We start from the raw sequence: 14,423 nt of genomic DNA, 5'->3' as shown, positions 1-14,423 counted from the left end.
TCACAAAGTTAGTCATAAGGTTAGTAGAGTGGGTATTTTTCTTTTGGAAATGTTTCCTCGCAGAAAAATGTTTGCCTCTTGCACTGGTAGACATTTCGCAACACTGATCTAACACATTTCACCCTCATGTCATGACTCATCTCTACAGTGATTCATATACCAATTTTATTTTACTGTCTGCTGGATGATGCCAAGTAGTTAGCTTGAAAATGGCTCATAACTGTATCATTTCATTTGTATAGTTCGCCTAATTCAATTTTACTTTTCTATTTTTTTTTTCCAACTCGGGCCATTTCCCTTCAAAAATTATTTCTCCAATTATGATTTTAGAAGTATTTTTACTAAGCTTTCTATGTTATCAACAGGGCATTAGGAGATAAAATAAGGTAAAACAAGAAAGGAAAGTGGATTGGGGGAAAGGATAAACACACTTTTAAGCTTAAAAAAGAGGGCCTTGCATTGAAGTCAAGTTGATGAGACCTAGAGGGTTACTGGAGGCAGGCAAAAGGAAATGGGAGAGAGCAGAAAGGGAAATATAAACAAGTCATTTATGTTTCATGTACTATGCATCCACTGTTGTGGATGCTTTCCCAATTTTTAGATTAAATGAAAGGTAGAATCCATGGGAAAAAGAGAAAATAGTAATGAAGAAACTTGAACTATCATTTATATAAGATATATACTGCAATGTATTTAAGTTCATGACTCACTATGAAATGAATGTGTAAGTGGTTATACTGGGACCGTGGTCAGTTTGTTTCTTCCTCTCATTTTGTTCCTATTCAATGTAAATACTGAAGAGCTTATGTTTTCCTAACAGTTCCTATATACTCAAAACTTTCTTTTATGGGGGAATGTGTATATATACATATGTATATACACACACACATATATATCCAAAATAGTTTCTCTCAAAAACTGAAATTGTTCCCCAGGATGAACTGGACACCAAGTGAACTGACGAACTTATTTATCTACTTTTAATGGTGACTGAAAACACTCAGTAACTAAAAGGTTCTTATTCCTCTAGAGTTCAAATGGATGGGTTAACAAGTGTCTGACACCAAGAAAATAAGTCAGAATAGTGGTAATCTAAATATGCAACTATAGCATTTTCTAAAACAGAGTTTAAGGGCAGGGGAGGGTTGCTTTTATTTAGGGACCAACACTATAATATATATCAGAAATGCTAGTCCTATTCGTGGCGATTAGCAGCATGTAAGAAAAAAACCCACAAAATTGTCTTATAATAGTCATGCATTCTCATATATATGGAAATATTGGCAAATTTGGGCTTGGTTGCATTGACAAGTTGTTTTCAGAGGGTGGAAAATGCTGTTTATGTGGCTATACAAGGGATGCTACTCTCTTCTGCAAATGCAAAATATATCTAATGAGTGTCTTATAGCATATTTCTTCACTCTCATGTGTCATGATTTGAAAGTGTTTCTTACTGGTATGTTTGTGTTCTTTTTCAGGATTCTGCAATGTCAGCTACTGTCCCCTTCCCCTGTTGACACTGAATTTTCTTCTATAGGCCTATATGGCCATATTTACAGAAAAAACTAGTCTTTTCCGTAGTCTTCAGCATGATCTTTGGGAAAAAATGAAAAAAATATATATTTCTATTGAGAATATCCATCTTACTATTACTAAATACTCTAAAACTGTTAACTTTTGTGCAAATTGGAATCTGTTTCTGTGTATCTTTCTTTTCTTTGCTCTGCCTGGATGGTGCATTTTAAGGACATCTGGGATTAAATCAGAGAATGGGATTTGATACACAAGCATTTTTCCCCCCATCATTTTCTGGTTGTCACTGATTTTCAGGTGGCTTGCAGTCCATAATCTAAAAGGGGGGAAAATCAAGTTAATCAGAAATATTCTTTTTTGTGTTATTACTGGTTGCAATAAAATACTTGCTTTGCTCTGTTTTTCAAAAGCTTGTGCTATTTAATGGAACACTAAATTTATGTTTTTTAAAGGCAAAATTGTGTTTTGTTTCAATAGTGTTCAATCTTGAAGGTTTTCTTCAACTAATATAACGTCTTATTTTTCTCACGGTGCCATTTTTAATGATGTCTTTGTGTAATCAGTAACTATATAATCAATTTTTACTCTGTGTTGAAAAGTTATACCTAAATTTTAACATGTGACACATTCTCATTTAAAGCCTTTAAACGTTGTTAAACCATTTTATTAATTCTTAGCAACATTATGGATCAACAGCAAAATTATTTTAGATATTTTGTTATAAGGTCAGAAATTAAATGTATATTTTAATTGTACTTGTCATTTTTATCTACTATGATATTCTACAATTAATATATTGACATACATTTATTTTGAAGTGTAAAGTTCTCAAACACTTCAAAAATTTCATTTCATTTAAAAGTACCTATAAACCTGCACTTTTATGTAGCCTAAGTTTCTAGAAATTTCAAGCATTTAATATGAGTATATTATGCTGTTCTATCAATACTTATGAAAATGACCAGAGCAAAGGAAGTAAGGTAAAGATTTTAATGCCATATACTTTCAATTATAAGCCAAAATCTCCAAATCTGGTTCCTACGAGGTTTGTGAAAGTCCAAATTGCACAAAGTGACATTGTATAATTTTCTGAAGTCTGTGTTTGGTTTTAAACCATTCATATGACCACGCAAATTTATAGCATCACTTCATCAACCACTGTATCATTTTTAAAGGACATGAATTAAGTTCATTACTCCATTTCAGCACATTAAAAAAGAAAATCTTGAAATGTTCATTTTCTTCATCTTCTGATAATTCAGAACGGAGGAAAAAATGCTACAAATGGCTCTCTTATTCATCTCAAATAACAGTACTTTTTTGCTTTTCATGTCCTACTTTTCAGTGATTACAATTCATATGAATTAACTGTGTACATTTCTTAGGTAAAAGTGTCGGGAAGATATCAGAAGGAGTAAATCTTACTCAAAAGATTCACCCAGTTGAGTCATTTGAGCCTGGAGCTGAACATGTAGTTCGCCTTTTGACTAAGAATTGGGTTGATAACAATAGCATTTTTGAAGATGTAATTGAGACAAGAGGGAGAGGTGAGAAATGAGATTCTGTTTGGAGCCATCTTAGACAATACATCTATGTTCTGTAGATTATTTACTTTTACATACTTCCTATGTTGAAAATGTGAAGTATGGTAGTTGTAAAATCCATAGTGTCAATTTGTTTTGGCATAGCGTTTTAAAAGTATCAAAATGAAAAATGTCTCACCAATGTCCAGACTTACCTCTCAATTGTTTTTACCGGAGTAGTTGCCTAAAAATGTCTGTGGTTAATTAACATGTGTTAATAACAAAAACTAAAAACAAAACCCCAGAATCTCCTTGGCAATCTGCATGTAACCAAAGCAGCTTGTGCTTTTGCTTGCTTGCTGCTGCTGCTTTATCTTGATCTGTCTCTACTGTTTCTCTTCGGTTTTCATCCTCAAAGTCAAATGCAGTTTGAGAGGGCCATTTCTGAACACTGAATTAACGATTTATCAGGATTCTCCTGATGAACTGTACTTCAAATCACATACCCTCTAGGGGCACTCCAAGGACAAAAGTGATGCTATTCTGTATGTTTAAAAATGATGTTTAATGCTCCCAAAAGGGGCTTAATTTCAAAGACTGTTTCCAGTACTCAGTGTGCCTTCTCTTTGTACAACAGAATATGCTGGTCTGTACGATGACATCTCCACTCAAGGCTGGTTTATTGGATTGATGTGTGCAATTGCTCTACTCACACTAATATTGTTAACTGTTTGCTTTGTGAAGAGGAACAAAGGTGGAAAATACTCAGGTAAAGTTGTTTCTTACGATGACTTTAAATTTTACTAAGTAAATTCTACTTACCTGTTTAGGACATCCCAGGTAGCTCAGATGGTAAAGAATCTGCCTGGACTGCAGGAGACCTGGATTTGATTCCAGGGTCGGGAAGATCCCCTGGAGGAGGAAATGGCAACCCACTCCAGTGTTCTTGCCTGGAGAATCCCATGGACCGAGGAGCCTGGCAGGTTACAGTCCATGGGGTCGCAAAGAATCAGACACGACTGAGCGATTAACACTTCCACACTTTACATTTAATTTCTAGGAGAGCTTTGTAAGAGACATCTTCAATTGTTTTAATTACACATTAAAGTCTATTTATATTAGTACATTAGTTATATAGTGTATTGAGAGGAAAAGAAAATTCCTCTATTAACTAACCAAAAGGTGTATGTATGATCAAGAAAATTATTTCTAGTTACTTGTTTTATGAATAACAGTATTCCATCTTTTTAAAAATGAAATATTCATTTCTAGTATATAAAATAGGCTTTAGAGAGGCATATAATACTTCCATGCTTCTATTTTCTATCTGTAAAATATCACAGATGTTAGAGAGACTTGTTACTAAATCACACACATATATTTTAATAGTATGCCTCTCTACAGACTCATGACCCAGAGATATTTTGCACTAGTACATTCTAATAGTACTGGGTTCACTAGTCAGCTGTGTTAACCACTGCTGGGAATGCATCCCTTATTCCTCTGATATATATCAGGTATAATACCTCTTGAATTAATGGTACATAAAATAAAAATCATCCTAGTTAATAGCTGGCTTTAACTTCATTCAATTTTCAAATGTATTTTATCTTTTTAGATATATGTATATTGTTATTGTTACTATTATTTTTGCTCAGTATTCATGATGCTTTTATAGAGGGGGAAAGATTTACATCCCAGTGCTATTTGTTTGTTGTTGATCAGATCAGTATGAAATTCTTTACTGGCTTCTGATTCATCCAGTGTATGTTTTGGGAAGCCCATTAGGTATATTGAACAATCAAACCAGAGAATAATTTCTAAATTTTTGTAACATTCCATAGAATGCTTATGCAATTATACCCCTTTTCTTGTGAATACGGAATTCTTATGAATCAGAGTTTCAGTAACTAATGGATGTTCTAGGTAAGTAACTGAAAACTGTAGAGAATATGCACCAAATTGTCCTTTGTGAAGTGTTACCTTATCCAGATTCTGAAGGAGTTTCTTCAAGTTGTGCTCTTAAACACAAGTCAGCATTTCACACTGTAGGAAAACCAAGAGAAATTCTCATCCCTCTGCAAGTAAACAGTAAAAGCTGCCACGACGGGATTTTAGTTCGAGTTTTCTGAGCACAATGACGCAACATCTTCGTGTTCTATATCCCACTGTTTAGAATAAATCTCATTTAACCTATGGTGTTAAAGACTTTAGTATTCTGATTATTGAGGCAGTTTGGAGTAAGAAGAGAACAGCCAAATGATAGACTTTTTAGTCCTTTGGTTTAACAACATAGATCTGATATCAGCCAATGTCATTTTCAGGAAGTTTAGCATTGTAAAGTGTTCACACAGTAATTTGGTCTTCACTGAGAGACTGTAACTAGGTTTGACTCTTTCATTAAGACATGTTGCCCACATAATACGAAATTCATGTATAACTGCACCAGGCTGTAACTCTGGTAACAAAGAGGTGAAAGATGAGTGAATAGGTACAGACACAAAACACTTGACGTATTAACAGTGCTTTGAAGAAATATGTCTTCAAAAATGACTCTTATTACTCCTCTACCTGTGTGTGTGTTTTTCTAGTGAAAGAAAAGGAGGATCTTCATCCAGACCCTGAAGTTCAGTCAGCGAAAGATGAAACCTTTGGAGAATACAGGTAAACACTACACTCCATTTAAAAATGCATCAAAGCATATATCCATCAGGTTAAAAAAAAGCATTTCTACTTAAAGCTTACAGGACTACATTTTAAAACCCTTATAAAGAATAGTAATACAAATGATTGATAGCAACCAAATGTCTGTGTGAGGAGGTGTGAGGTGTGACTGCTATCTAGGTAGACTGTGTGTGCTTGGACAGTTTTTTTGAAAGGTGTTATTCACCGGACAGTATTGTTATTTAGAGATTATCTATATAAAATAGGTAAAATATCTTGTAGTCACTCCTCACCGTAGCCATTGTGAACTCAGGTTGTATTCAGTGTATACCCATAAACACGTATCTTGTGTACCTGCGGTGTGCACCTATAATGGTGATTAAGTCACAAAACATGTCCTCAAGATGAACCTAGTCTGTGTGTGTGTGTCGGGGGGGAATTATCTATGCAAATAATTGTAATTAATTAGAATAAGAGCAAAAAAGGGAGCAACTATTGCTGTCTAAGATGAGCTCTGGTAAAAGTTCATCCAAAGAAGGTTAAGACAGCCTTTAAAGGATGAAAAAGATTGTGTCACTCTTAACCCCTGGACCAAACTTACACAAGTGTGCCAAAGTGGGAGAAACTGCAAGAAACCTGGTGGGAGGTAAGTACCTCTTGAGGGTGTGTTACCCGTCTCACCCTCGTGTTGCCACTGCGCATCTTCACCTTTCCATCACCCTCTGCTTTACTTACCTGTTCCTGCTGAGGACTCTATTGCTTTCAGCCAGGTGCTCTGTATACTGCAGCCAAGGGAGCTCTTGCAGTTTCCAAGCGTATATGACCATTAGCACACAAGACCAGGAGCCATATTACAGAGCAGACTCAGTTGGCTCTGACTGGCCCCTGCCCTGGATCCATCATTATACACAGAGTTGTGGAATATTCTCATTAGCTCTCCTGCATTAACTTATGCGGGCTTCCCAGGTTGCCCGGATGGTAAAGAATCTGCCTGCCACTGCAGGAGATGTGGGTTCAGTCCCTGGGTCGGGAGGATCCCTGGAGAAGGAAATGACTACCCATTCCAGTATTCTTGCCTGGAAAATTCCATGAACAGAGGAGCCCAGCGAGCTATAGTCCACGGGGTTGCAAAAGAATCAGACACGACTGAGAGACTAAGCGCACATGCGCACACACACACACGCGCGCGCATGCACACACACACACCGATGTACATCTGAACCTCATAGTAAGCTCTCCTTGCCTCTATACTTATTTTTCTTTCCTCCATTTAGTAAATATTCTTTATACTGTGATATTTCCTGGTAAATGACTTCAGATACTATCTAAGAAAAGGAGCATTAAAGGGTGAAAGGAGGGAGAAAGAAAGAAGGTGAAGTCGCTCAGTAGTGTCTGACTCTTTGCGACCCTGTGGACTGTAGCCTACTAGGCTTCTCCGTTCCTGGGATTCTCCGTCCATGGGATTCTCCAGGCAAGAATACTGGAGTGGGTTGCCATTTCCTTCTCCAGGGGATCTTCCCGACCCAGGGATCGAACCCGGGTCTCCTGCATTGGAGGCAGACGCTTTAACCTCTGAGCCACCAGGGAAGCACAAACTAGAAAACTGTGCCTCAAATCCCACAAGGCAAGGGCCATTGAGGATCTATGGCAACTGTTTAAAATTTTATTGAAAGGCATATTACTTGATCAATTTTATGAGGAAAAAAACTAAAGACATGCCTTACTCAAAACTCATTGCCTCATGTTTTGTGGCTGCTCTAAAAAGCCAGGTAAAACCACCTCCTGCGCTATTTCAACTGGCATCTTGTTTAGAGTAGTTAATAGTTCTTATCACCTTTCCTCAAAACTATGTGTTTTCAGGAAGATTATTCCAGGGGACAGTAACATAACGTGAATTCTCATCTTTCCAGTTTCTGGTAATAGTTTCTTCGCTATCCCTTTGCCTGATCTGTAAGGTAATGCCACATTTGGTCTTTTAGTTTTCTTCATATTTGTTTTTGTAACTGTAGCATCCTGGTTCTGGAAACAATTATTGTAAGAGTCAGGACAGTCTGAGTTATCAGTTCAGTTCAGTCGCTCAGTCGTGTCCGACTCTTTGCAACCCCATGAATTGCAGCATGCCAGGCCTCCCTGTCCATCACCAACTCCCAGAGTTCACTCAAACTCATGTCCATCGAATCGGTGATGCCATCCAGCCCTCTCATCCTCTGTCATCCCCTTCTCCGCCTGCCCACAATCCCTCCCAGCATCAGTCTTTTCCAACGAGTCAACTTTTCGCATGAGGTGGCCAAAGTACTGGAGTTTGAGCTTCAGCATCAGTCCTTCCGATGAACACCCAGGACTGATCTCCTTGCAGTCCAAGGGACTCTCAAGAGTCTTCTCCAACACCACAGTTCAAAAGCATCAATTCTTCAGGCGCTCAGCCTTTCTTCACAGTCCAACTCTCGCATCCATACATGACCACTGGAAAAACCGTAGCCTTGACTAGACGGACCTTTGTTGGCAAAGTAATGTCTCTGCTTTTCAATATGCTGTCTAGGTTGGTCATAACTTTCCTTCCAAGGAGTAAGTACCTTCTGATTTCATGGCTGCAATCACCATCTGCAGTGATTTTTGGAGCCCAAAAAAATAAAGTCTGACACTGTTTTCCCATCTATTTCCCAAGAGGTGATGGGACCAGATGCCATGATCTTAGTTTTCTGAATGTTGAGCTTTAAGCCAACTTTTTCACTCTCCTCTTTCACTTTCATCAAGAGGCTTTTTAGTTCCTCTTCGCTTTCTGCCATAAGGGTGGTGTCATCTGCATATCTGAGGTTATTGATATTTCTCCCAGCAATCTTGATTCCAGCTTGTGCTTTTTCCAGCCCAGCATTTCTCATGATGTACTCTGCATATAAGTTAAATAAACAGGGTGACAATAGACAGCCTTGACATACTCCTTTTCCTATTTGGAACCAGTCGGTTGTTACATGTCCAGTTTTAACTGTTGCTTCCTGACCTACATATAGGTTTCTCAGGAGGCAGGTCAGGTGGTCTGATATTCCCATCTCTTTTAGAATTTTCCACAGTTTATTGTGATCACACAGTCAAAGGCTTTGGCATAGTCAATAAGGCAGAAGAAGTAGATGTTTTTCTGGAACTCTCTTGCTTTTTCGATGATCCAGCAGATGTTGGCAATTTGATCTCTGGTTCCTCTGCCTTTTCTAAAACCAGCTTGAACATCAGGGAGTTCACATACTGCTGAAGCCTGGCTTGGACAATTTTGAGCATAACTTTACTAGCGTGTGATATGAGTGCAATTGTGCAGTAGTTACACTGCTAGTGAAAACAACTCCAGATATTTTTCTTTCTCAAGTTCTGTGTGCACGTGCCTGTGTCCACCATAGATGGCTCTGGCCATCTTGGTGCTTAGGAGAACTGGCTGGTAGGTGAGTATGCAGATCACCACAGCAGTGAACCGGAATATGGCACGTGGAACAGCAGCTCTAAAGTGATATTGTCATTCCTGCTCACCTTTCTTTGGCCAAAGCCAATCATACGGCACTCACTAACACAGAGGGCAGTGAAGTACCATCCTGCCCTGTTTCTAGAAAAACTGAGCTAATGGAACAATTTGATGGACACCACCAGCTACTTCCCCATTCTATAAAGTGCTCATCATGTGCTAATTACCTTTTCCCCCAATTTTTCCTTTTTAGAATTTCATAAAATCTTCTCATTTGGTATACAGCTTTATAGTGTGAAAGAAGTTGGTATTTAAAAAAAAATCCTCAGGTAGAAATTAAGAAAACTGTGTCATTTGAAAGACATTTTACTAACTCAGAGTTGGATTTGTTAAAGAATAAAACTCAGAGCATAAATGCAGGATACTTGTAGCATTCCTATTCTAAAAATCCAGCTATTCTTTTTCTAATTTAACAACTTTGAGTTTATAAACTGTATTGAAGTTCTTTGGTTACAAGCAACAGAATTTGATTAACCCGGATGAGAGTGACATTTTTGGAAGGATCTGGAAAAATACGGAGGATCAAAGGTGAAGGCAGAAGATCAAGCTTTGATGACCAGGAGTTCTAAAAGTTCCTGAAAGTGAAGGAAATAACTTTTGTTCTCTATGTACATAAGCAGATTGAATATCTGCATGTCTCAATTTTAAAGGGAAGCAGGAGTGTTGTGAATAGCAGAAAAGTTTCTCAGTTACTCAGCATAACACAAATTGGTAATGACTTTCTAAACATTTCTCTATGAAAGGGTCATTTAGTGTCTTCAGTGCTAACATGATTATCTGGAAATTTTTAAAACCTATTAGCACTTTGGCATGAGTCTTGCTTTCCATGAATATTTCAGATTTTGTCAAACTATTCTTTTTGATTTTCTAGTGACAGTGACGAAAAACCTCTCAAAGGAAGCCTTCGGTCCCTTAACAGGGATATGCAGGCCACAGAGAGTGCCGACAGCTTAGTGGAGTACGGAGAAGGTGACCACGGTCTCTTCAACGAGGATGGCTCTTTTATTGGTGCCTATGCTGGGTCTAAGGAGAAAGGATCTGTGGAAAGCAATGGAAGTTCCACAGCAACGTTTCCACTCCGGGCATAAACAGAGCACGTAGCAACAAACCAGTGGTTCACACCAACCTTCCAGATTTAACTGTTCAAGGGAGCAAGAACTTTCATATAGAATAGAAACATTCTGGCAGAAGCTTTCACCCAGAATTCAAACATCCTGCAACTCTGTTAAGAAAAAAAGCACTGCCTTGAAAAAGTGAAACTACTTAGCACTATAGGCCTGGAGTTTTTTTTTTTCTTTCAGGTGCTCAAAATGCAAACCACAAAAACAAATCCTGTATTTAGGTTCACCGCAACTGAATCCAAAGTCTCTATCCGGTGAAATGCATACCTGCCTGGTCCCACTCTTCACTGTGTTTGCATAGACGTTGCTGCCTTGTGGGTTTTCTGCGTATGCACATGTGTCCTCACTCTCAGAGAACTGGCTCAGTGACTTCACTTCATGAATGGTTAAAAGATGGTAAGCCACCTGGTTATTTAAGCTGTAAAGAGGAATATGAATGTCTTATTAAATAACACTTCATTGAATATATATAGTCTGAGTTTATTATTTAAAATGTTACTAGCAGAAGTCTTAGGTGAACAATCAACTAGTATTTATTGAGCTCCTAACTCTTTGCCCAGAGACGGTCTTGTTTAAATAGAATTCTTTCAATTTCAACATGAACTTAGTTTCTATCAGTTAGGACACCTAAAAACATTTTTGTTTATGGTTTTGTTTTTTTTTTTTCTGGACTCAATTCAGCTGCAAAAGAAGCAGTGGTCAGATTATCTTACGAAAGAACAGGCAAGAGAGGTGTCTGTGCTGGGGTCTGATAACTGTATCTATTTGATATCTCCATTTCTAAATTGACTGCTTTTACCTTTTTTCTATGTTTGTATAATGGTATGTTCCATATATTTCATGAATGCATTGTACATATTATGTTAATATTTACACAATTTAAAATAGAGATTGTTTTATTTTGAAGTGAGAAAGAACATTAACAGGCATGTCTGTACAGCTAGAGTATATAGTAATATACCATTTTTCATCAATCCACAGCTGTGACCAATAACATGAGGTTCCCAAACTGAAGACTTTGTACAAAGCATTTGGATTTTGTTCTTATATGCTTTTCCAACAATCTCAAAATAAAATATCATATAAATATTGAGGGGAATGTTTTCATATTTTTCAAAGTAGATTGTTGTTTTTGAGTGTACCCCAGCCCGCCAAAAAGAAAAACCGTTTACAGCATAAATTAAAATTCCTATACATACGTTTGCCTATATCACATTTTAAGAATCTTCAGGGTGGGATATTTTTCTGTGTTCTCCTTCTATCAAAGCTAGTACAAATTCAGAGAATTTATTTCCTGGCATGTGAGCTACTAGTCCTTCTAAAATTGTACATGAGAGCGGTTTAGAAATACTATGAAGGGCTGTGCATGTGTGTCAGTAAAATTCAGTGTTGAGCCCATTTTATGGAAATATTTCTTAACCTTACCATTAAATCCTTAAGTATATTTCTGAATTATGTTTATGTGAAACCAACTCACAGTTTTTCCTTTCATTTTTGAACTCTACCCATGGGTATATATTGTTCAAGCCTGGACTTCTATTCATATAGCCCACTCTCTCTCTTATGGACCAAAATGAGGAATTGTGTATAATAGTCAATTACTAATCCACACTGAATAGCTAATTATCCTTTTAAACCTGTGTGTCCTCCGAAATGGATAGGCAGCAGAAAAGAATGTCTTACTTACAACAAAACTTGGTGGGCTCAGGACTTGACCACACTTCTGATGGAAGGATTACCAAAGTGGGAAGGCACTGTGGTCCTCAAGCTGGGAATGAGGAGCCACACACCCCTCCAGCACTTGAGCTTGATCCCCATCTAATTTTAAGGCAGAGCTTTTCTCAAGGAAGAGTCATCATGTTCTGACTTACCTGGGGGGAATTTCTGGTACTCAGCTATCAATGAGGCCAAGGTTAGGACTTATGAGTTTAGTTCCTCTAGTATCCCGGTTCCTCATCTTTGTCATCAGCTGAAAAGGTTTCTGCAGGTTGGACATAGTCTTAAAAATGCATTAGGATTAATATAAATTTAATCACCTTTCAATTAGAAATTAACACAAATAATGTTTTATTTTCCTGGATCACAGAGTTCTTTAACTTGTGAGCAATAAGCATGTACCTGCTCATATTTTCTGAATGTCCCAAACATATGGATTTGAAAAATCAGATTGCTATAAGATTGCCTTTAGCTATGACTCTTCATTACCCTGTTTCAATAGCATTTGGTTTCTACTGGGAATCTGCACAGAAGGAATAGGTCTATGACTAACTTTCTCTAGCCTACAGCCAATATTATTTCAATGTAATAGATTGTATATAATCTCCAGGATTGATGGTGGGGATCAGTTCCTAGGGAGCTGTTCAAGGGTTAGGAAAACGCAAGTTCTCTTCCTGGTTCCAGCACTGATGTTGTACGTAAACCTTAGGCAAGTGGCTTGACCCCTTTGCTTCAAACTGTCTCAACTTCAAAGTGCTAATGATGATCTCAGTTACCTTATCTCTGTCACAGGGTGTTCTTTTGTATGAAGAAAAATTTGAAAATGATAAAAGCTAAGATGCCTTCTAACTTCATAAACAAACCTATAATCTAATGATACGTCAAAAAGTCACTCCACACATACCAACTTTTTTCCTGTGAACACATAAATATATTTTTATAGAAAACCAAATCTACAGGAAATGAATCTACTGTTCAATGAGCAGTATGGTTTGCACATGCCATCCAAAATTATTAATCAGAAGGAAATTAAGCAGGGTCTTTGCTATACAAAAGTGTTTTTCACTAATTTTGCATGTGTTTATAAGAAAATGTGAATTTGGTGGATTTATTCTGTTGGTAAAAAGGCATCTGATATTTTAGATGTATCCATATTTATAAAAGTGTAAAGCACAATGGAATTATGCTGGAAGTCTCAAATAATATTTTTCCTACTTTATATTCATGGAAGAGATGAGCTAAAGAGAGAACACTAATGAGAAATGGTGGTGTGTTTTTCTAAGCATTTAAGACATAATTGCCAATTGAAACCCTAAAAATGTTTACATGTCATTAAGGTTTGCTTCTTGTAACAATTTTAAATTGATTATGAAGGGATTGGGTTTGTAATCTGTGGTAGTATGTATCCTAGTACCCATAGTGAAATAAGTAGGGTTGTGCCAAAGCTTACTTTGTTTATATCTTAAATTGTTGGATTACACCATCAAGGCAGATGAAAGATACGCAGAACTGGTTTACCTGATTTTCTTTTGGCTAGAATTAATATTCATAGAGAACCTTATTAAAATGTGTTTGTATTGTAGGTGGTGTTTGTATTATGCCTATGAATATGTATGGTTTAAAAATATTTTCAGTATACAAGAAATTCAAGTTTCCCAATAAACGTTCAACTTCACGTACTCTAAGAATGTTTCCTTTTTTTTCTATCCACATAAGGAGAGTCAGAATTTACATATCAACCTTACCTTCAGTTGCCTCTGATCCTGGGATATCTGTAAATGAAGTATAAATTAGTAGAGCATAAAGGTATAAGTAAGGTATTTTGAGCTGAATGATAATTTTTACAAATAGACCATTTAATATCATCCACATCTACAAACTGTAATATGCCAATAAACTCTATAGTTATGATAAATGTAAAATTAAAGTGAACGTATATTCATCTGATTGGTTTTAGAACAATGTGGAAGTGTCCCTTTGCAAGAAAACATCCAATAGGCTGTACTTTCCACCAAGGCTAGTGGGTAATTGGAACACCTGATCTGGCTCAGCAGAAAATCAACTGAAAATTGTGATTTCTAAAAAGCAATTTCCGTGCACTAAGCAGTTTCCATACAGTATATACTTTTTTTATTCCCTCACTCCTCTTAGAAATGCTTTACAAAGGTGGGCTTGAGTTTAAAGCTGACTTATTCATGGTTAGAAACTTCTTGGTTTTAATATAGTATGGTCAGAGCGTATACTAGGGGAAAACAGACAAAACTGTGTCTATAAAACAGTTCGGTGTATACAACCTAAAAAGCAGTCATTGAAAAGTTGAGAAATCTGCTACAATGCAATTCTCCAGGAAGAAAATATGGT

General features: G+C 37.0%; 1 protein-coding gene and 1 non-coding gene across 4 annotated transcripts in view; one reads left to right on the top strand and one right to left on the bottom strand.

Moving 5' to 3' along the window:
* The window catches only part of CHL1 (cell adhesion molecule L1 like), a 229,538-nt gene extending 215,791 nt beyond the window's left edge, over window positions 1-13,747 (top strand). For 2 of the 3 annotated variants that reach the window (XM_005695720.3, XM_005695721.3), the window contains exons 25-28: window positions 2,919-3,080; window positions 3,694-3,825; window positions 5,648-5,720; window positions 10,097-13,747. In XM_005695720.3, the coding sequence (XP_005695777.2) occupies window positions 2,919-3,080; window positions 3,694-3,825; window positions 5,648-5,720; window positions 10,097-10,313 (584 nt within the window). In that variant the 3' untranslated portion in view covers window positions 10,314-13,747. The remainder of the gene's footprint in view (window positions 1-2,918; window positions 3,081-3,693; window positions 3,826-5,647; window positions 5,721-10,096) is intronic. The other variant, XM_013973659.2, reaches the window with a different exon arrangement.
* TRNAW-CCA lies at window positions 7,236-7,307 on the bottom strand. Its single transcript has one exon. It is a non-coding gene; the product is annotated as a tRNA-Trp (tRNA).

The sequence above is a fragment of the Capra hircus genome, chromosome 22, assembly GCF_001704415.2.
Source record: "Capra hircus breed San Clemente chromosome 22, ASM170441v1, whole genome shotgun sequence".
Taxonomy (NCBI): Eukaryota; Metazoa; Chordata; class Mammalia; order Artiodactyla; family Bovidae; genus Capra; species Capra hircus.
Note: the sequence above shows the minus strand (reverse complement) of the source record. Positions and strands in the feature narration are given on the sequence as shown.